This window comes from Myotis nattereri, assembly GCF_964212035.1.
Source record: "Myotis nattereri genome assembly, chromosome: X".
NCBI classification, from domain to species: domain Eukaryota; kingdom Metazoa; phylum Chordata; class Mammalia; order Chiroptera; family Vespertilionidae; genus Myotis; species Myotis nattereri.
Genome location: NC_138078.1, coordinates 137,023,783 through 137,040,094, shown reverse-complemented (window position 1 = coordinate 137,040,094; position 16,312 = coordinate 137,023,783). Strand labels below are relative to the sequence as shown.

General features: G+C 46.7%; 1 protein-coding gene across 1 annotated transcript; it reads right to left on the bottom strand.

Moving 5' to 3' along the window:
* Positions 1–13,572: 13,572 nt before the first annotated feature.
* Positions 13,573–14,166, bottom strand: LOC308511853 (melanoma-associated antigen 10-like; the record flags this gene model as incomplete). The annotated part of the gene is made up of 1 exon (XM_081081699.1): positions 13,573–14,166. One exon carries the CDS (start codon positions 14,164–14,166, stop codon positions 13,573–13,575), a length of 594 nt encoding a protein of 197 aa, XP_080937825.1.
* Between the last annotated feature and the right edge of the window lie 2,146 nt (positions 14,167–16,312).

Genomic DNA, 16,312 nt, shown 5'->3' with positions numbered 1-16,312 from the left:
TGTTTATTTTCATTCATGGAGTTTTGCCTTTCTTTATTAAAGCCTACATGGATTCGTGGGTACAAACTGGTGATTGTTTTCTGTCACCTGTGATCGTATAGGCCTGCATTGCCCTTGAACTGCTCACAGAGTGAACAGTTTCCATATACGGAGTCGTCCCCCTCCTAGTCCTTATCAGGTTCCTTGGGCTGGGTCATGACTGAAAGGTCAGCCATTGCCAGGGTTCAACCCCAGCAGGTCCAGGGGTTCCCAACGGCATAGACGGAGTCGGCGAAGAAGGAAGGACACGGAGACAGTGTTCAGTTGATCAGCAGCCTAGCCAGGATCTCCAGCCAAGTTCTGGTCTGGATCTCCAGAGAGGTTCTGGTGTTTATTGTCTTGTTACATCAGTATTAATACCAGTTGATTTTAATCCTGTCAATTTCTATTACAAAGGTTAGGGCGTTTCTTATCTCCATTCCAGGGAGTAAAGATTATGTAGCTTAAGCATGATTGCTTGTAGTTAAAGTGATTAACTACCCGCCTGGCACTTAGTTAAGGAGTTTCATCCCCTCCCTAACTTCAGGGAAAAATCCCTACCTGGGGAAACAACCTTTCTCAGAGAGGTGACCCTGGTTAAAACACACAGCGCTAAGGGGAGCAAACATATTAAGAACAGTATGCTATATACGCCAGGTCCCTTGAAACATATGCTGTGCAGATGTTTCTTTCCTGCAGCGACTGTGTCAAGCAGCAAGGATGGACCGGCTTCCGGCAAATTCCCCCTTTTTTATTTTTTAAATGATAGTGCTTGCAAATCAGTGGCCACCTCTCAGATTGGGCCGTTTAAAACTCGGGAGAAGACTGGCAAGCAATGACAGTGAGCATAACTATAAACATAGTGGATGGATTGCACAAGGAGCCCCATTCCTGAAGAAGGTTGCCAGCCTCTTCAGTCAAGGGATTACAGCTGTCCTCAAGTTGTGGGTTTGATTGTCTTTGTTGGTCTGGCTAGCGGGCGGCATCACTGGCGACAGGCTTCCCGAAGCGTCAGCAAGTTGAAGGGCTGCATCAAAGGGTCCATCAGGGCCGTGGTTGATGGTGGTGTCGATGTCCGAGGAGGAGTAAGCTGTGCCCTCTGGATCCAGCTGATATGGAAAATGGAGGGTAGTAGAAAAAGAAGAGAAAGCAAAAGAACTACAAGGCATGGAAGTGTTTAGAAAAAAGAGGGAGAAGAAAGGGAAGAAGGCAGCATCCTGACACAGCCCTTTCCTTCAGCTTCCCCTTTCCCTGTGGTCCCAGGTAGAAATGGGAAACAAGTCCTGTTGCAGTGAGAGGGCAGCTGCTGTCAGCCAGTCTCTGTCTTTACCTGGGTCCCGATCTGAGCTGGGCATGGGAAGCAGGAAGCAGCCATGGGGACAGGAGACCTTCCTCAGAAGGGGCGAGTGTTCAAGCCCCTGCACCATTGGGGAGGGGGGTCTGTGCCCCACCTTTGTTGCACCCCAAGTTTTCTCCTACTGGCCCCCGACTGTGCCTGTCTTAGGTTGCCCCACCCTGTGGAGTCTTACCCGTCGTTGACTACCAGCCATCTCTGGGCCAAGTAGGGTGATGTGAGGTTCAATTTTGTCTCCTTGATAGCCTATGTCCCTCTGGCCTCCATGCCCAGCAACTGACTTTGGATTCCCTCGCCTGCTGGCGGGGCTCTGGCATTGATCATAGGGAACTCAGGTTTCTTCCCTAGAGAGGGCCCAGCTTACGCCATTGGGCCAGAGACAGTTCCATGGTACCAGCCACCACGAGGCTTCAACCTCAGCATGAACAGAGAGCTCAGGCAACAGCTATGGGCAATTGGATTGTAAGAAGAGGGTCCCTCTTGGCACAAGGGTAAGAGGCGCCAATATAGGACAAAGGAGAGTCCTGGAACAGGGCTTTCTCAGCCCAGGATGTCAGGCTCTTGGCACAAGACAACTCCATGTATGGGGCATATACCAAACACCCCTAGTCACGGCATAAAAGGGAGGTGCCCTTCCTGGAACAGTAGGGTAGGGAGATTCTAGAAAACGCTGTGTTCAGCAAAGGAGAAAGGCCAAAGAACCAGCAAACAAGTAGTTACATTTTTAAAAAAGGAAAAAGGAAAGGAGATGTGGGGCAAAGCTGGGACATGTGGAAAGACAAAACGGAGGCACATGTGATCCTCCCAATGGACAGATTGTTCCAGCTCAGGGCTGCACAGCTGCTGCAGACGGGCACCGGTCAGGTGTGCTATGATGAGGCAGAGATGGCGGGCGGTGAGACATAAGGTCGGACTAGACGGTCTGGAATCCACACAGGTGAGTCTGCGTCCTGTGGAAATATACAAGCATATCCTCTCCCCTGGGTAAAAAGTACATCAGGTCCCTTCCAGGCTCCTGTAAGCAAGTCTCTCCATTTGATGAGGGCTTTAGGTTTAGTTAGATCAGGGTTCCAATGCCTGTGCATTGGGGAATTTCCCTCAGAATCTACATTTAGTATATTAATTACAAATAGAGTATGTTGTAGAACATGATGAGGAGAGGAATATTTAAACTCATTTTCTTGTAATATTTTGTAACAGGAGTAAATCAAACACCGCTGGGGCTATATAATAGAACTCCCATTTGAGATAAGATATCTCTTCCCCATAATGTAAAGGGGATAGTTGTAATTACATAGGGACAGAATGTTCCTGAATGTTGATCTTCATCAGCCCAAGTTAAAATCTGAGAACTCTTTTTTACATTAGATGCCTTGCCTAGTCCTACTAGGGAAGTGGAGGTGGTGTGCGTGGGCCATGAAGAGGGCCAATCCTTCCCTGCTATGCAGGAAATATCTGCTCCTGTATCCAATAGACCTTCAATTGGTTTTCCCTGAATTTGTAAAAATTTTGTAGGTCTAGTAGCATGGATTTCTTGTATCCAAAATGCTGCATCACTAGATCCAAAGCCTCCGGCCCCTCTAGCTTTCTGAGTAACAGCTGTCCCTCTTTTATGTATTGGTAACAGGATTAATTGGGCAATTCTCTGGTTGGGCTGAATCTGTATAGTTGTGGTGGGTGGGGAAAGTAAAATCTGTATTTCGCCTGTGTAGTCTGCATCAACAACTCCTGGGATGACTAAGATCCCCTGTAACGAGGTGGAGCTCCGTCCTAATATTAAACCTACGGTTCCCTCAGGCAGCGGCCCAGACACTCCTGTAGGAATGGCTGCTACTGGCGAGTCTGGGGTTAGTATTGCGTGGGTGGTTGAGTGGAGGTCCAATCCTGCACCGCCTGGGGTTGCCCTGAAGAGGTCACTGACTGGTAGAAATTTGCAAAGGGGTTGAGGGTTGATGCCCCTATTATTGCAGGGGCCTGGGGCTGGCCCCTTCTCAAGTTTCCCAATTGAGGTGATGGGATATAACCTCCTTGGGAGCTATTTGTAGAGTTGAAAGGCCGACCATTTTTATGGTATCTTGATCTACATTCCTTTGCCCAATGGAATCCTTTCTGACATCGGGGACAAATGGTTTTTGGAGGATTAATATTATTCCCTAATGTATTTCCAGGCTGTGGAGGAGCTTGCCATCTGGCCTGAGTATTATTATTTTTATTTGGGCATTCTCTGCTAAAGTGCCCAGATAAGCCACAAGAGTAGCAGTTCATATTTCTTTTATTACCTGTACTATCGCTGGCTTGTCCTATACCCTGTACATATTGAGGGTATGTCTCCCCTTTGAGAGCTGCAGCTATAGCTACACCCTGTATAAATGCTAGACTTACTTCAGCACACTGTTTTATAAAATCCTTTATAGTTCCTGTTCTGAGAATCAGCCTTAATAAAGCCTGACAGGTATTATTAGCATTTTCAAAAGCCAGTTGTTTGATTAGGATATCGGCTGCCTCTTTGTTATTGATTACTCTCTTGACTGCCTGCATGAGGCGAGAAAGGAAATCCTGATATGGTTCCTCGACCTTCTGTTTAACCTCTGTAAGGGTGGTTGTTTTTCCTGCTGTATGAGGTAGGGATTTCCAGGCACTTACTGCACAACTGGTTACTTTGGTAAGTGCCTCTGTGGGCATATTCATTTGCTCCTCAGCCGTGTTAAAATCACCTTCTCCTAATATCATGTCTAGGGTTATTCCTTTTCTGGTTTTTTCGCTAGTGGCTACAGCTTTCTTAGCAAGATCTTCATATTCAGTTTTCCATAATAAGTAATCGCCTCCTGAGAGACAGGATTTACAAACCTGTGACCAATCATAAGGAGTCATCCATTTACTGGCTAGGGTTTTTACCAAGGTTTGTGTGTAAGGAGCTACAGGTCCATATTCAGAGCAGGCCAATTTTAATTATTTAAGTACTTTGTAAGGTATAGGCTCCAAGGTGGGGTTTCTATTCCCAACAGACTCATTCTCATATGTAACTGGGAAGCAGAGTGAGAATTCAAGATCTCCATTAGCTTCAGCTTCTCTTATCGCCCTTTGAAATTTAGACATGGAGCTCATAGGAGCCACAGGACCTGGTTTAGGCTTCCTTTCTAATTTGGGGAGACTGTTTTGAATGGGAGGGCCTCTCTCCTCTCTACTAACTGGAAAGGACCAATGGTCATGTTTATGATACTTATTCTCCTCCCGATCAGTAGGCCTAGCTAAATTGCTTTTAGATTGAGCTGAAGACAATAATGAAGTATCCTCTCTGGGTGGAGCCGGGGGACTATTTAAATTTTGAGAAAGTTCAACCGTTTTTGCCTCTGGTGCCAAGGTTTCACAAATTGAATTCCAGAGAGAAAAGGTATCTGCCGGGACCTTCTCAGATCCATGGTAGCTGTAATCGTTCTGTAATTGCTCTCCTACTTTAGTCCAAGTTTCTAAATTAACAGTTCCATCCTCAGGAAGCCATTGACATACGTCTTCTATAAAACTTTCTGTCTGACTGGGAGTAACCTTAACTCCTCTGCTAGCAAGCATAGGCGTTAAAAGATTAATACAGAGTCTTTTTTCTTTAGACTCAGTATGACCCATCCTGTCAATCTAAGTTCTGTACTAACTACCCGCTTACCCTACTTATTCTCTATGGGGGGTGGGGTCTGCAGCAACCTATGGTGCAGTCCTATCCGTCCCAAGTACGGGGGGACTTACCTAAGGGTCCCTGTTCGGGCGCCAGATGCCGGGGTCCAACCCCAGCAGGTCCAGGGGTTCCCAAAGGCGTAGACGGAGTCGGCGAAGAAGGAAGGACACGGAGACAGTGTTCAGTTGATCAGCAGCCTAGCCAGGATCTCCAGCCAGGATCTCAGCCAAGTTCTGGTCTGGATCTCCAGAGAGGTTCTGGTGTTTATTGTCTTGTTACATCCGTATTTATACCAGTTGATTTTAATCCTGTCAATTTCTATTACAAAGGTTAGGGCGTTTCTTATCTCCATTCCAGGGAGTAAAGATTATGTAGCTTAAGCATGATTGTTTGTAGTTAAAGTGATTAACTACCCGCCTGGCACTTAGTTAAGGAGTTTCATCTCCTCCCTAACTTCAGGGAAAAATCCCTACCTGGGGAAACAACCTTTCTCGGAGAGGTGACCTTGGTTAAAACACACAGCGCTAAGGGGAGCAAACATATTAAGAACAGTGTGCTATATACGCCAGGTCCCTTGAAACATATGCTGTGCAGATGTTTCTTTCCTGCAGCGACTGTGTCAAGCAGCAAGGATGGACTGGCTTCCGGCAAGCCATCACCATATAAATACCAGGTGTTGTACAAATACATCATCAAATCATATAGTGTGTGATTTAGGGGGCTAGAGATCAGAGCCCCTGTGCCATCCATTCAGGCAATAGCAGGGGAACAAGCATGCCATTCCCATATATGCCCTCCCCACTTGGACCACCTGCCTCACTTTCACACCTGACCTCAATGGCACTGTTCATGAGCAGCAGAACTGAGAACTTGAATGAGCAGGTGGCACTCGGTCCCTGAGGATTGCGTGATTTCCTTTTGCTCAACTTCTTCAATGCCTTTTTCATGCTGAATTCTTTCTTCCTGAGTGTCTGCTATGGGGCAGCCTCTTGTTTCTCTGCGGAGGAGTTGAGGTGGTATCTGGCCAAGTATGATTCATCTGGTTTCCTTTTGTCTTGATGTTCTGGACGAGCCAAGGTTTGTCTTTCTGGAATTGCTGTTTCTGTACACCTGAAACAACATTAATTCAGTAATTCTGGGAGGAAAAATATATCTACTTGATATTAACTGGCTTCTCAGAATCTTTAGTCATCCCTGCAGGTTATGTCTAAGGGGGTTACAGTTTCATATGGAAATCTGTACTTTCTCACCTTTGGAAAAATACTATCTCGTGTGAAAAAGAGTTATCCCCTGAAATGAAACTCTTTCAGTATATCATTCTTCTGCGCCTACTAAGAAGATGTTTGAGTAACAGAGAACATGGGACATGGGAGGACTTTCTACTTTACCATCATCCTGTTCCCTGGAGAACTGCCTGGGCATATTTTGCTGAATCCGATTCAGCAAGCGGATGGATGAACGTCTTCAGGCTGTCAGATTCAAGGACTTGCTCCTTGCCCCTTCGGCAAAGAACCTCACATTGGAAAAGATCTTTCTCAATTATCGTGGGGTCTCCAGCATCATTCCAGTGCACAGACATGGAGGCATCATCCTCCACTATCCCCCAAAGCATTCTTGGGAAGGACAGTCCCAGAAGGTCATTGTTTCCTTCCAATTTGGCAGCATGTTGGCTTGGGTCCTCTGGTTATAGGTTGTCTTGGCACCCTGCTTGGTACCTGTGTCTCTCCAACACCTGTGATAGGATCAGCTTGGCTCCGTGCATCTCATGGGTACTCGGACTTGGCATGGAGATGCTCTACATTAAAAAGCATTGACTACTCTAATCCTATCCCTGAGCAGGGGGGTCACAGCACGGATGCCCAATATATACTGCCCTCCAAATTCTTGAGCAGGGGTGGGCAAACTTTTTGACTCGAGGGCCACAATGGGTTCTTAAACTGGACCGGAGGGCCGGAACAAAAGCATGGATGGAGTGTTTGTGTGAACTAATATAAATTCAAAGTAAACATCATTACATAAAAGGGTACGATCTTTTTTTTTAGTTTTATTCATTTCAAATGGACTGGTTCCGGACCGCGGGCCATAGTTTGCCCACGGCTGTTCCAGAGTCTCAGCCATGGGGCCATCAGATGCTTAAGTCATGTGATTTCCCAAAGATGGCTCACAGCTGCTCTGGAGTTTGGGCCCTGGATAAGTGTAGGGGAGTGGATGTGTATAGGGCCCCCAGGTTCTCTCTTTCCAAAAAGCACAGAAAAATTGGGTTCAGGATACCAGAAAGAACTCTCATCTGCTGCCAGGGAGATTGTTTCTTGTTGATAGTTCACTGGATGTGTTGAGAGGTCATGAGTCTATCTCTCTTTCATCCCTAGAGAGGGAGAGGCCTATTGATGGCCTCTTTGATAGCTCAAGGTCAAGGCCTTGCTTAGTCCTAGCTTGGCTACCACCAAGAATGCCGGGGTCAGATGGGCCCCTGGGGGACTGTACCTCCCAGAAAATGGTGGTTGGCCCCATCTCAGCAGGTAGCCCCCCTGTCCAATGCACCCTCCACAAGCATGCTTCTTTGGTCTCTTCCAGCTACTCTTGCTGGTTGCTGGGTCCTGCTCACATGAGCCCAAACGAAGAGTCCTGCTTTATTACCCCGGGTCAAGTTGTCCCTAGAGTAGGGTGTGTTCCTGTATAGGTGGGGGTACAAGCAGTGTCACCTTTCCACGGTACCCTTCTATCTCCCTTTTTAGAGTATTAAGACCAAAGTTGGTAGTTAGACCACCTCAAACAGATACAGAACATGGATCACAAAAACCACTGTAGTATCCTCTCCTCTGTGGTGAAGATGACTTGCATTTGACTTTAGTCACATCCCACACCCAGGATCTCATCTATGTTCAAGTACATAGCCATGATTATTTTCATATCTGCTTCATTCAGTCACGGCTACCTAAACATGTTGGAATTTTCCTTTTTAGTGAGTCTGTGTCCTTGTCCCATGAGTCCTTGTCCCATGTCTTGCACTAAGTGGTGTAATTTGTGCTCTCTGAGGGTCCATCCTTTGTTTCTAAAAGTGGAGTGCAAAGGCATTTGGGAACAGAATCGCCCAAAGTGCCCCTAGCCTAAGGACTGGATCCTTAATGGAGCCCCTGGGTGAGGGGTGGGCAAACTTTTTGACTCGAGGGCCACAATGGGTTCTTAAACTGGACCGGAGGGCCGGAACAAAAGCATGGATGGAGTGTTTGTGTGAACTAATATAAATTCAAAGTAAGCATCATTACATAAAAGGGTACCGTCTTTTTTGTTTTTAGTTTTATTCATTTTAAAGGGGCCGGATCTGGCCCGCGGTCCGTAGTTTGCCCACGGCTGGTCTAGATTCAGGCTCAGTCCATGGTCTCTGTGCCTCTAAACAGGATTACAGAGCATTCATGCACAAAGTCGGTATATTCTTGGAGGATATGCCCTAGAGCAACAGTTCCCAACCTGTGGGTTGCGACCCCTTTGTGGGTCGAAAGACCCTTTCACAGGGGTCTCCTAAGACCATCAGAAAACACATATATAATTACATATTGTTTTTGTGATTAATCACTATGCTTTAAGTATGTTCAATTTGTAACAATGAAAATACACCCTGCATATCAGATATTTACATTACGATTCATAACAGTAGCAAAATTATAGTTATGAAGTAGCAACGAAAATAATTTTATGGTTGGGGGTCACCACAACATGAGGAACTGTATTAAAGTGTCACGGCATTAGGAAGGTTGAGAACCACTGCCCTAGAGGATAGGTGTTGGTGGGTTCAGGGTGGGGGTGGGGGGCTCCTAGTGTCTCTGGAAAAGCAGCCAGCTCCTTTTAGTTGCCTACCAAACATTGTTTCTTAAATGAGTTCTTTAAAGGCTGAAAAGATTTCCTTGTGCACTTTGCTAGCTCATGCCAATACCGATTACTTATATGAAGGGACTTGTCCAGTTTGTGGGAGGGAAATTGGAGAGAGGGTTTGGAAACCACAATCTGGAATTTGGTGGAGAGAGGGTGTTTATTTGTTATGATTAAGGCACCCTTGCATCCCAAGGCTTCTGTAGGACCATTAGCTAATGTTCTTTGAAGCAAGAGCAACTGAATTTCCACTGTTTTGAAGAATCTAGAACATCAGGTTATTCTTTTCCTTTGAAGATGAAATACCCACTTTGCTGACTTCCGTGGAGTTGAAGAAAGCCATTATGAAACTGGCCTTCCTCAATTAAGTCTGCTGGGTCCCAGAAATTCACTCATTGGTACCCTGGCCACCAGTCAGACAGTCTCTATTAGGCAACATGTTCAGAACCCTTTGAGAAAGGAGAACAAACCTAGAGGAATCACAATACCTGATATCAAGCTATGCTATAAGGCCATTGTAATCAAAACAACTGGTAATGACAGAACAGCAGGCATATGGATCAATGGAACACAACAGAGAGCCCAAACGTCAACCCACACCTACACTGTGAACTGATATTTGACAAAGGGGGCAACAGCATACAATGAGGTGAAGACAGTCTCTTCATTAGTAAATGGTATTGGGAAACTTGGATGGGTACATGTGAAACAATGAAATGAAACCACCAACTTATACCATTCATAAGAATACATTCAAAATGAATAAAAGACTTAAATGTAAGTCATGAAACCATAAAAACCCTGGAAGAAAACATAGGCAGTAAAATCTCAGACATTACACACAGCAATATTTTTTGCTGATATGTCACACAGGGCAAGGGAAATAAAGGAAAATATAAACAAATGGGACTACATCAAACTAAAAAGCTTCTGCACAGCAAAGGGTACCGGCAACAACATGAAAAGAGAAGCCTCTGCATGGGAGAACATATTTGCCAAAGATACATCTGATAAGGGGTGAATCTCCAAAATATATAAAGTACTCATACAGTTCAACCAAAGAAGACAAACAATGCAATTTAAAAGTGGGCAGAGGTCTTGAGTAGATATTTCTCTAAAGAGGACATACAAATGGATGAGACAAGAAAAAATGCTCAATTTCACCCATCATCAGAGATATGCAAATTCAAATGACAGTGAGGTACCACCTCACAACTACCAGAATGGCTACCATCAATAAATCAACAAACAAAAAGTGCTAGTGAGGATGTGGAGGAAAAGGAACCCTTGTATACTATTAGTGGAAATGCAGACAGGTGCAACCACTATGGAAGACTGTGTGGAGTTTCCTAAAGTAATGAAACATAAAGCTGCCATTTGACACAGTGATCCCACTTCTAGGAATATATCTTAAGAAGCCTGAACCACCGATCACAAAGAATATATGCAGCCCTATGTTCAAAGAGCATTATTTACAACTAGAGGCCCAGTGCACAAAACTCGATCACCGTAGGGGGCGGCCCTCAGCCAGGCCTGCACCCTCTTGCAGTCCGGGACCCCTCACTCTTTACCACCCACCTGATTGCTGCTCTTTAGTGCCTACATGGAGGCGGGAGAGGTTCCTGCCACCACTGATGCACTCGCCACTGATGCACTGGCTGAACCGAGCTCCCCCTGTGGGAGAGCACTGACCAACAGGGGGTCAGCTCCTGCGTTGAGTGTCTGTCCCCTAGTGGTCAGGGCACGTCATAGTGACTGGTTGTTCCAGCATTCAGTCAATTTGCATATTAGGCTTTTATTATGTAGGATAGCCAAGAGCTGAAAACAGTGCAGATGCCCATCAATAGAAGGGTGAATAAAAAAACAATGGTATATTTTCATAATGGAATACTACCTGGCATGAAAAGAGAAGGAATTCTTAACTTTTGAGACAGCATGTATGGATCTGGAGATTATTATACTCAGTGAAAGAAGCCAGTCAGAGAAAGAGAAAAACTATATGACCTCACTTATGTGTGGAATCTAGTGAACATTATCTGTCGAACAAAATAGAAACACAGGCATGAAGACATGGAACAGACTGACAGCAGTCAGAGGGGATGGGGGAGAGAGGGATTGGATGAAACTAACTGAACGGATTAGCCAAAGAACATCCATGAACACAGATGGCAATGTGGTGAAGGCCAGAGGGTGCAGGGAAGACAGGTGCTATGTGAACAGGGTCAAAAGAAGGGAAAATATGGTATCTGTAATAGTGTCAAAAATAAAATAAAAACTTCTTGAAAGTATATTCCTATTTACAGTTATCTCTTAATAGAAAATAAATAAGGGGCTATTGCTCTCAGATGGGATGGAGGGTGAGCTATGGGAGAGCAGGGTCATTCTGAAGGGAGTAGGGAGCCTCTGTGAAAGGTTGAGGGCAGGAGATTCTGTGCAGCCTTAGAAGGAGGCTGCACTGATAAGCAAGTCAGCAGATCATGATTCATGGATGGACAGGAGGCACCCAAGGGAAGACCAGGGGAAGGGTGTTTTCATGAGGGAAAATGCTGGGACGAGGCAGAAATCCTGGCCCCGGGAAGACTGAGATATCAATAAACCTCTGACAATCTCCAAATTATGCTTTATTCTCACTGTCACCTTCCTTCCTTAGGCCTGCTCTTGCCTGGGCCCCAGGGTTCTACTAATTGTCATCTGAAAGAGTTCATTCATACTTAGAGGACAGATTAATTGTGAGGCAGAAGGTGGGCCATGGGCTAGAAAGGCAGGAAATATCATGGACTCCTGATGAATTCAGGCAAGGGGTCAAGACTCCACGATGCCACTTACTAGCCATGTATTCTTGGGAAAATTAGCAGGCCCAATGGGCATCAGGTTCTTCCTCTGTGAAGTAAGTGGGTCTGATAAGCCCTGTCTTATAGGACTGCAGGGATGTGTGGAGTGTTTGTAAACCACCGTGCACAGTACCTAGTGGAGACTGAATCTGTAATGAATGGCAGTTATTTCTAATATCGTTTTTATCCCAGAGACTTCCACTCTCGCCTCTGGCACTGTGATTACTTGTTTGTTATTAAGGTCATATTAGAGAATGTGCAGCTCAGTTGGGCACAGAACTCCCAGTCGGCCAAAGAGAATACCCAATTCATGGATGTATGCTGACATTCAGGTGTGGGGAGCCTTCCCAGCTGGACACACACAAAGATGCCAAAAAGAGAATCTACTTACAACACTTTCCCTCTGTCCAAGCTGCTCTTTCATCCAAACAAATGCTTTCATTCATTTCACCCCCACCCAAAATCTACCCCTTGATAATGATTGGCCAGAGTACACTCAAGATCATTAACATTTAATCCCAATTAGGCTCTCCCAGGCCATCATGTTTCTCATGGCTCAGTAACTCTATTTCTGTAGAAATCTGTGCAGATGATGGGTATAACACGCCTAGTGCTCATACTGTCCAATGGCACAGTGTCTGCGTGGCTCATGCCATGCACATCATTTTTTAATTAAGGTATTACATATGAGTCCTTATCCACCCATTGCCCTCCTCCAGCCCCCCACTCATGCCATCACCCCCCTGGCGTCTGTGTCCATTGGTTAGGCCTATATGCTTCATACAAGTCCTTTGGTTGATCTCTCCCCCTTACCTCCACCCTCCCCTACCTTCCCTCTGAGGTTTGATGGTCAGATCGATGCTTCTCTGTATTTGGATGTTTTTGTCCATCCATTTGTTGTTCATTATATTCCATATATAAGTGAGATCATGTGATAATTATCTTTCTCTGACTGGCTTATTTGGCTTAACATAATGCTCTCCAGTTCCACCATGCTGTTGCAACTACGCTGCGGTAAAAATGAAGGCCATTCAAAATTGAGTGCTGTTCCCTGGAGGCCCACCACCTCACCTGTTCTGTTACTTGTTTGTAAGATTTAGGGGACACCTAACCCCTTCCTTATATGACTATAGCTCCTACACTATCATTCTGTGGGTGGGTGTGCCCTGCTTATGTTGGTGTCCCCACTACTAACACAGGATCTTCCAGAGGACATAGGCTCAGTGAATGTCTGGGGATTAAATGAACCACTGAGCAGGGGTCGTCTTTATGCAGATGAAATCCCTCCACTTTCTTGCCGGAACCAAGGATCCTTCGATAAGTTGTTTCATGCAAAGACAGACGAGAAGAGATAAGAATCAAAAATTAACAACCTTTTGCTATTATTTTTCTATTTATTAACTCCATTGCATGTACTGCCGAGTTCTTACACATTTCCAAGGAAATCCTTTTATAATGCCATGTTATCTATTTTGGGATCACAAACTAGGATGGAAAGTGTCCCAATTTTGGTTATACAATAGCAAATCTCTTACTCTTGAGCTGGACACGTAGAAATATATAATGTGATCAATGTCATTTACAAACTCACATGCTAAAAGTTTATGAAAGCTTCTATGAAAAGGGACATTCAAAAATTTCCTTAAAAATCGCAAAATAATAAATCACAAATTTCTCAATCATAATAGGAGCTCATACCTTTCCCTGGGCCTCACTATTAGTTTCTTCTCAAACATAGAGTTGAAAATTGGATGCACTTTCTGCCCAGCAAAAGAAGTTAATGCTCATGGGCCTGAAAAGTGCCTGGATTCAACTCTGGCTCAGGCATAGTGTCATTACTCAGGCCCTTCAAGCAGGGATGAAAGGGAATAGGGATCCCTGTCATTAACCCCGAGCACAAACTGGAGGGTGTTCAACATGGTAGTCTCTGCATGTGCTCGGGGACCCCACAGGAACTCATAGCATGCAGGATCACTATTGGGCACCTGGCGGTACAGCAGGTACTGTTCCTGGACCCAAATTTTGGTGATGAGCTCCCTGGGCTCCCCATAGAGCCAATGCTCCTTCCCATCATACACCCCTAGAACATTCAGAGCTGCCCAGACTTTTTCCTCAGGGGCACAATCACCCTCTGAGGCGATCACCCACAGAACTGTGACCAGGAGGCCTGTGTTGGGATATCTGTGCCCATCGCTCACCATCCCATCATAGCTGAGCCCCAAGGCAGTGGCCAAGACATAGGTGTGAGTACTGGGGTCCATTTCTTTCACAACAATACCAAAGCCCCACTGGATGCATTCAGTGGCTGCACTGAAGAGCTCAGGAAAGTGGTCCTGGTGCTCTTTGATGACACTACTCAGCATTTCTGCCTTGGTGGTCGGCTCCTTTGCACGATACTTAAGGAGTAGAAACTCCACCATTTCTACCATCTTCAAATGCAGTGCTTTGTGGAGCAAGGAATCGGCAACTTCATCAGGGCCTCCCTCAGTGTTTGGACCCTCCTCATCTTGGCTGCTGGAGCTCTCATCTTCAGCGTGTCTCCATGGAAAGGCTGCCATGGCATGGGGGGAGGCACCCTGAGGACTCTGGGGAGGACTTGGTGTCTCAGCAGCAGACACCTCCTCTAGGCTGTCTATAAACAGGACTGAGGGGGAGGAAGACCGAGAGGAGGAGAGAGACAGGGCCTCCTCCTCATCCTCCTCCTCCTCCTCCTCCTCCTCCTCCTCCTCCTCCTCCTGCATAGCCCAGAACAGTTCCTCTACCAACATGTCAGGGATCTCCATTGGGTCCAGATGGTCTTCCTCAGGCTTCCACGGCTCACTCATATGATGACCAGGCATGATGACTCGTGCTCGAACAGTGACCGAGTGTGGGCAGAAGATGGGCGATTAGGACCCACGGGCCTGGGGGAAGGGGAGTATGAGAGGCATGAGCTGAGAAACACACCCTAGGCGGCTCTGACAAAGGTGACTTCCAGGTCTCCCCTTTAGGGGTGTCCATGGGCCTCACAGGGCTCACTCCTGATCAGCCTGCCCACTAGGAGCCTGAAGTAGGAAGTGACATGACTGCTCAGGGTGTAGAAGGCACAGCGCAGGGTTCTGTAGCTGACGGTGGGGTGTGGAGGTGTCAGGCAATGTGGGGTCCCCTCTGACAGTGGTGGCGAGCCCATGGGGACATATTCATGGTCGGAACCTCACCTTAATTCCTAGCACTTCCTGGCCTCCTGCTGCTCTGTGACCTGAGAATATGTAGCATAAACCAAGGCCTTCACCTCCTTCTATCCGGGGGCTCTGCTGGTGGGAAAAACGGAGCACCTCAGGATGCACATGGCAATCACAGTCCTGGAACCCCAATGCTGACAGGAGGGGCAGCAGGACTCTGTGAGGTCCCCTCTGTTGTGGGTGGGAGGTTCCTCCTTGCACATGTAGGATCCTCACCCTTCCCCTGCCAGGGCCAGGCCCCTCACTGCCTTCTGCTGGCCTGAGGTCAAACTCTCAGAACAAGACCACACACACCTGACACTTGAGTGAAGAAAATGAGGGGGTCCCTCTCCCAGAGGATCAAGAAGGGGTGACTGAAGATTTGGGTCCATCTACGCTGGGTTAAGGCTCTGATCACTTCTCACCATGACGCACTGCAGGGTTTCAGACACTCTCTCTGCTGACTGAGCGCAATCTACTTAGACTTAGGGTGCACCTCCCTGAGATACAGGAGTAGGGAAGTGAGCTGAGGTAATCCAGGCCCTATTCCGAGTTTCCCCATTGCTGACAGAGCAGGCAGGGTAAGTCTGGGTTCCCATGTGCTCTGCTCCCCCTCAGTGTTCACCTTGATTCTTGGCAGGATCTGGGACTCGTCTCTCTGTTGACAAAATTTGGATCCTGGGGATGATACGATGTATGGTCTCACACCAAGGTCCTCACCTTCCTGAAAGCTCTGAGACAAAAGTGAACAGGAGCTCCATCTGCCCCCACCCCTGTCCAGGTTATCACAAAACTGACACCAGGGCCTGGGCCCATCCATTCTGGGTAGAGTACCCGTAGTCTGGCCTCAGGATACTTGCCTTTCTTCCTGGCCTGGAATGGGTCTGAATCCAGCTGACTTGATTTCACCCTGAATAACTGTCCTCAGTGACAAAAGCTCAGGACGAGCAGGCATGTGGAAAGGGAGAGCATGTCACACCCAGGTACCCCTGCCTGGGGAATCTGGATGCTGAGGACAGGACACTCCCTGATGCTGAGGGCTCTCTTCTTTTCTCAGGGAGCTCATAGCTGCAGTTTCCCACAAGAAAGCATTCAAAGCTTTATGACCCTTCCACAACCTCAGCTCATCTGTGCATGAACTGAAGCCATTCCCTCTGACCAAGGCCCTGTCCTTCCAGAGTGCCCTCAGACAAACGTAAGGAGGAACCACCTCTGCCGACCCATGCCAGGCCTTTCCCAGGGCTGACAACAGCACAGACTGGGTTCAGGGCACCCATTGTCTGGAGTGTGGTATCCTCTTTCCTCCCTGTGCTACCTAGGCTTACTCAGAGAGTGCCTGGGACCTTTCCCTTCTGCTGAACTGAGAGTGAATACT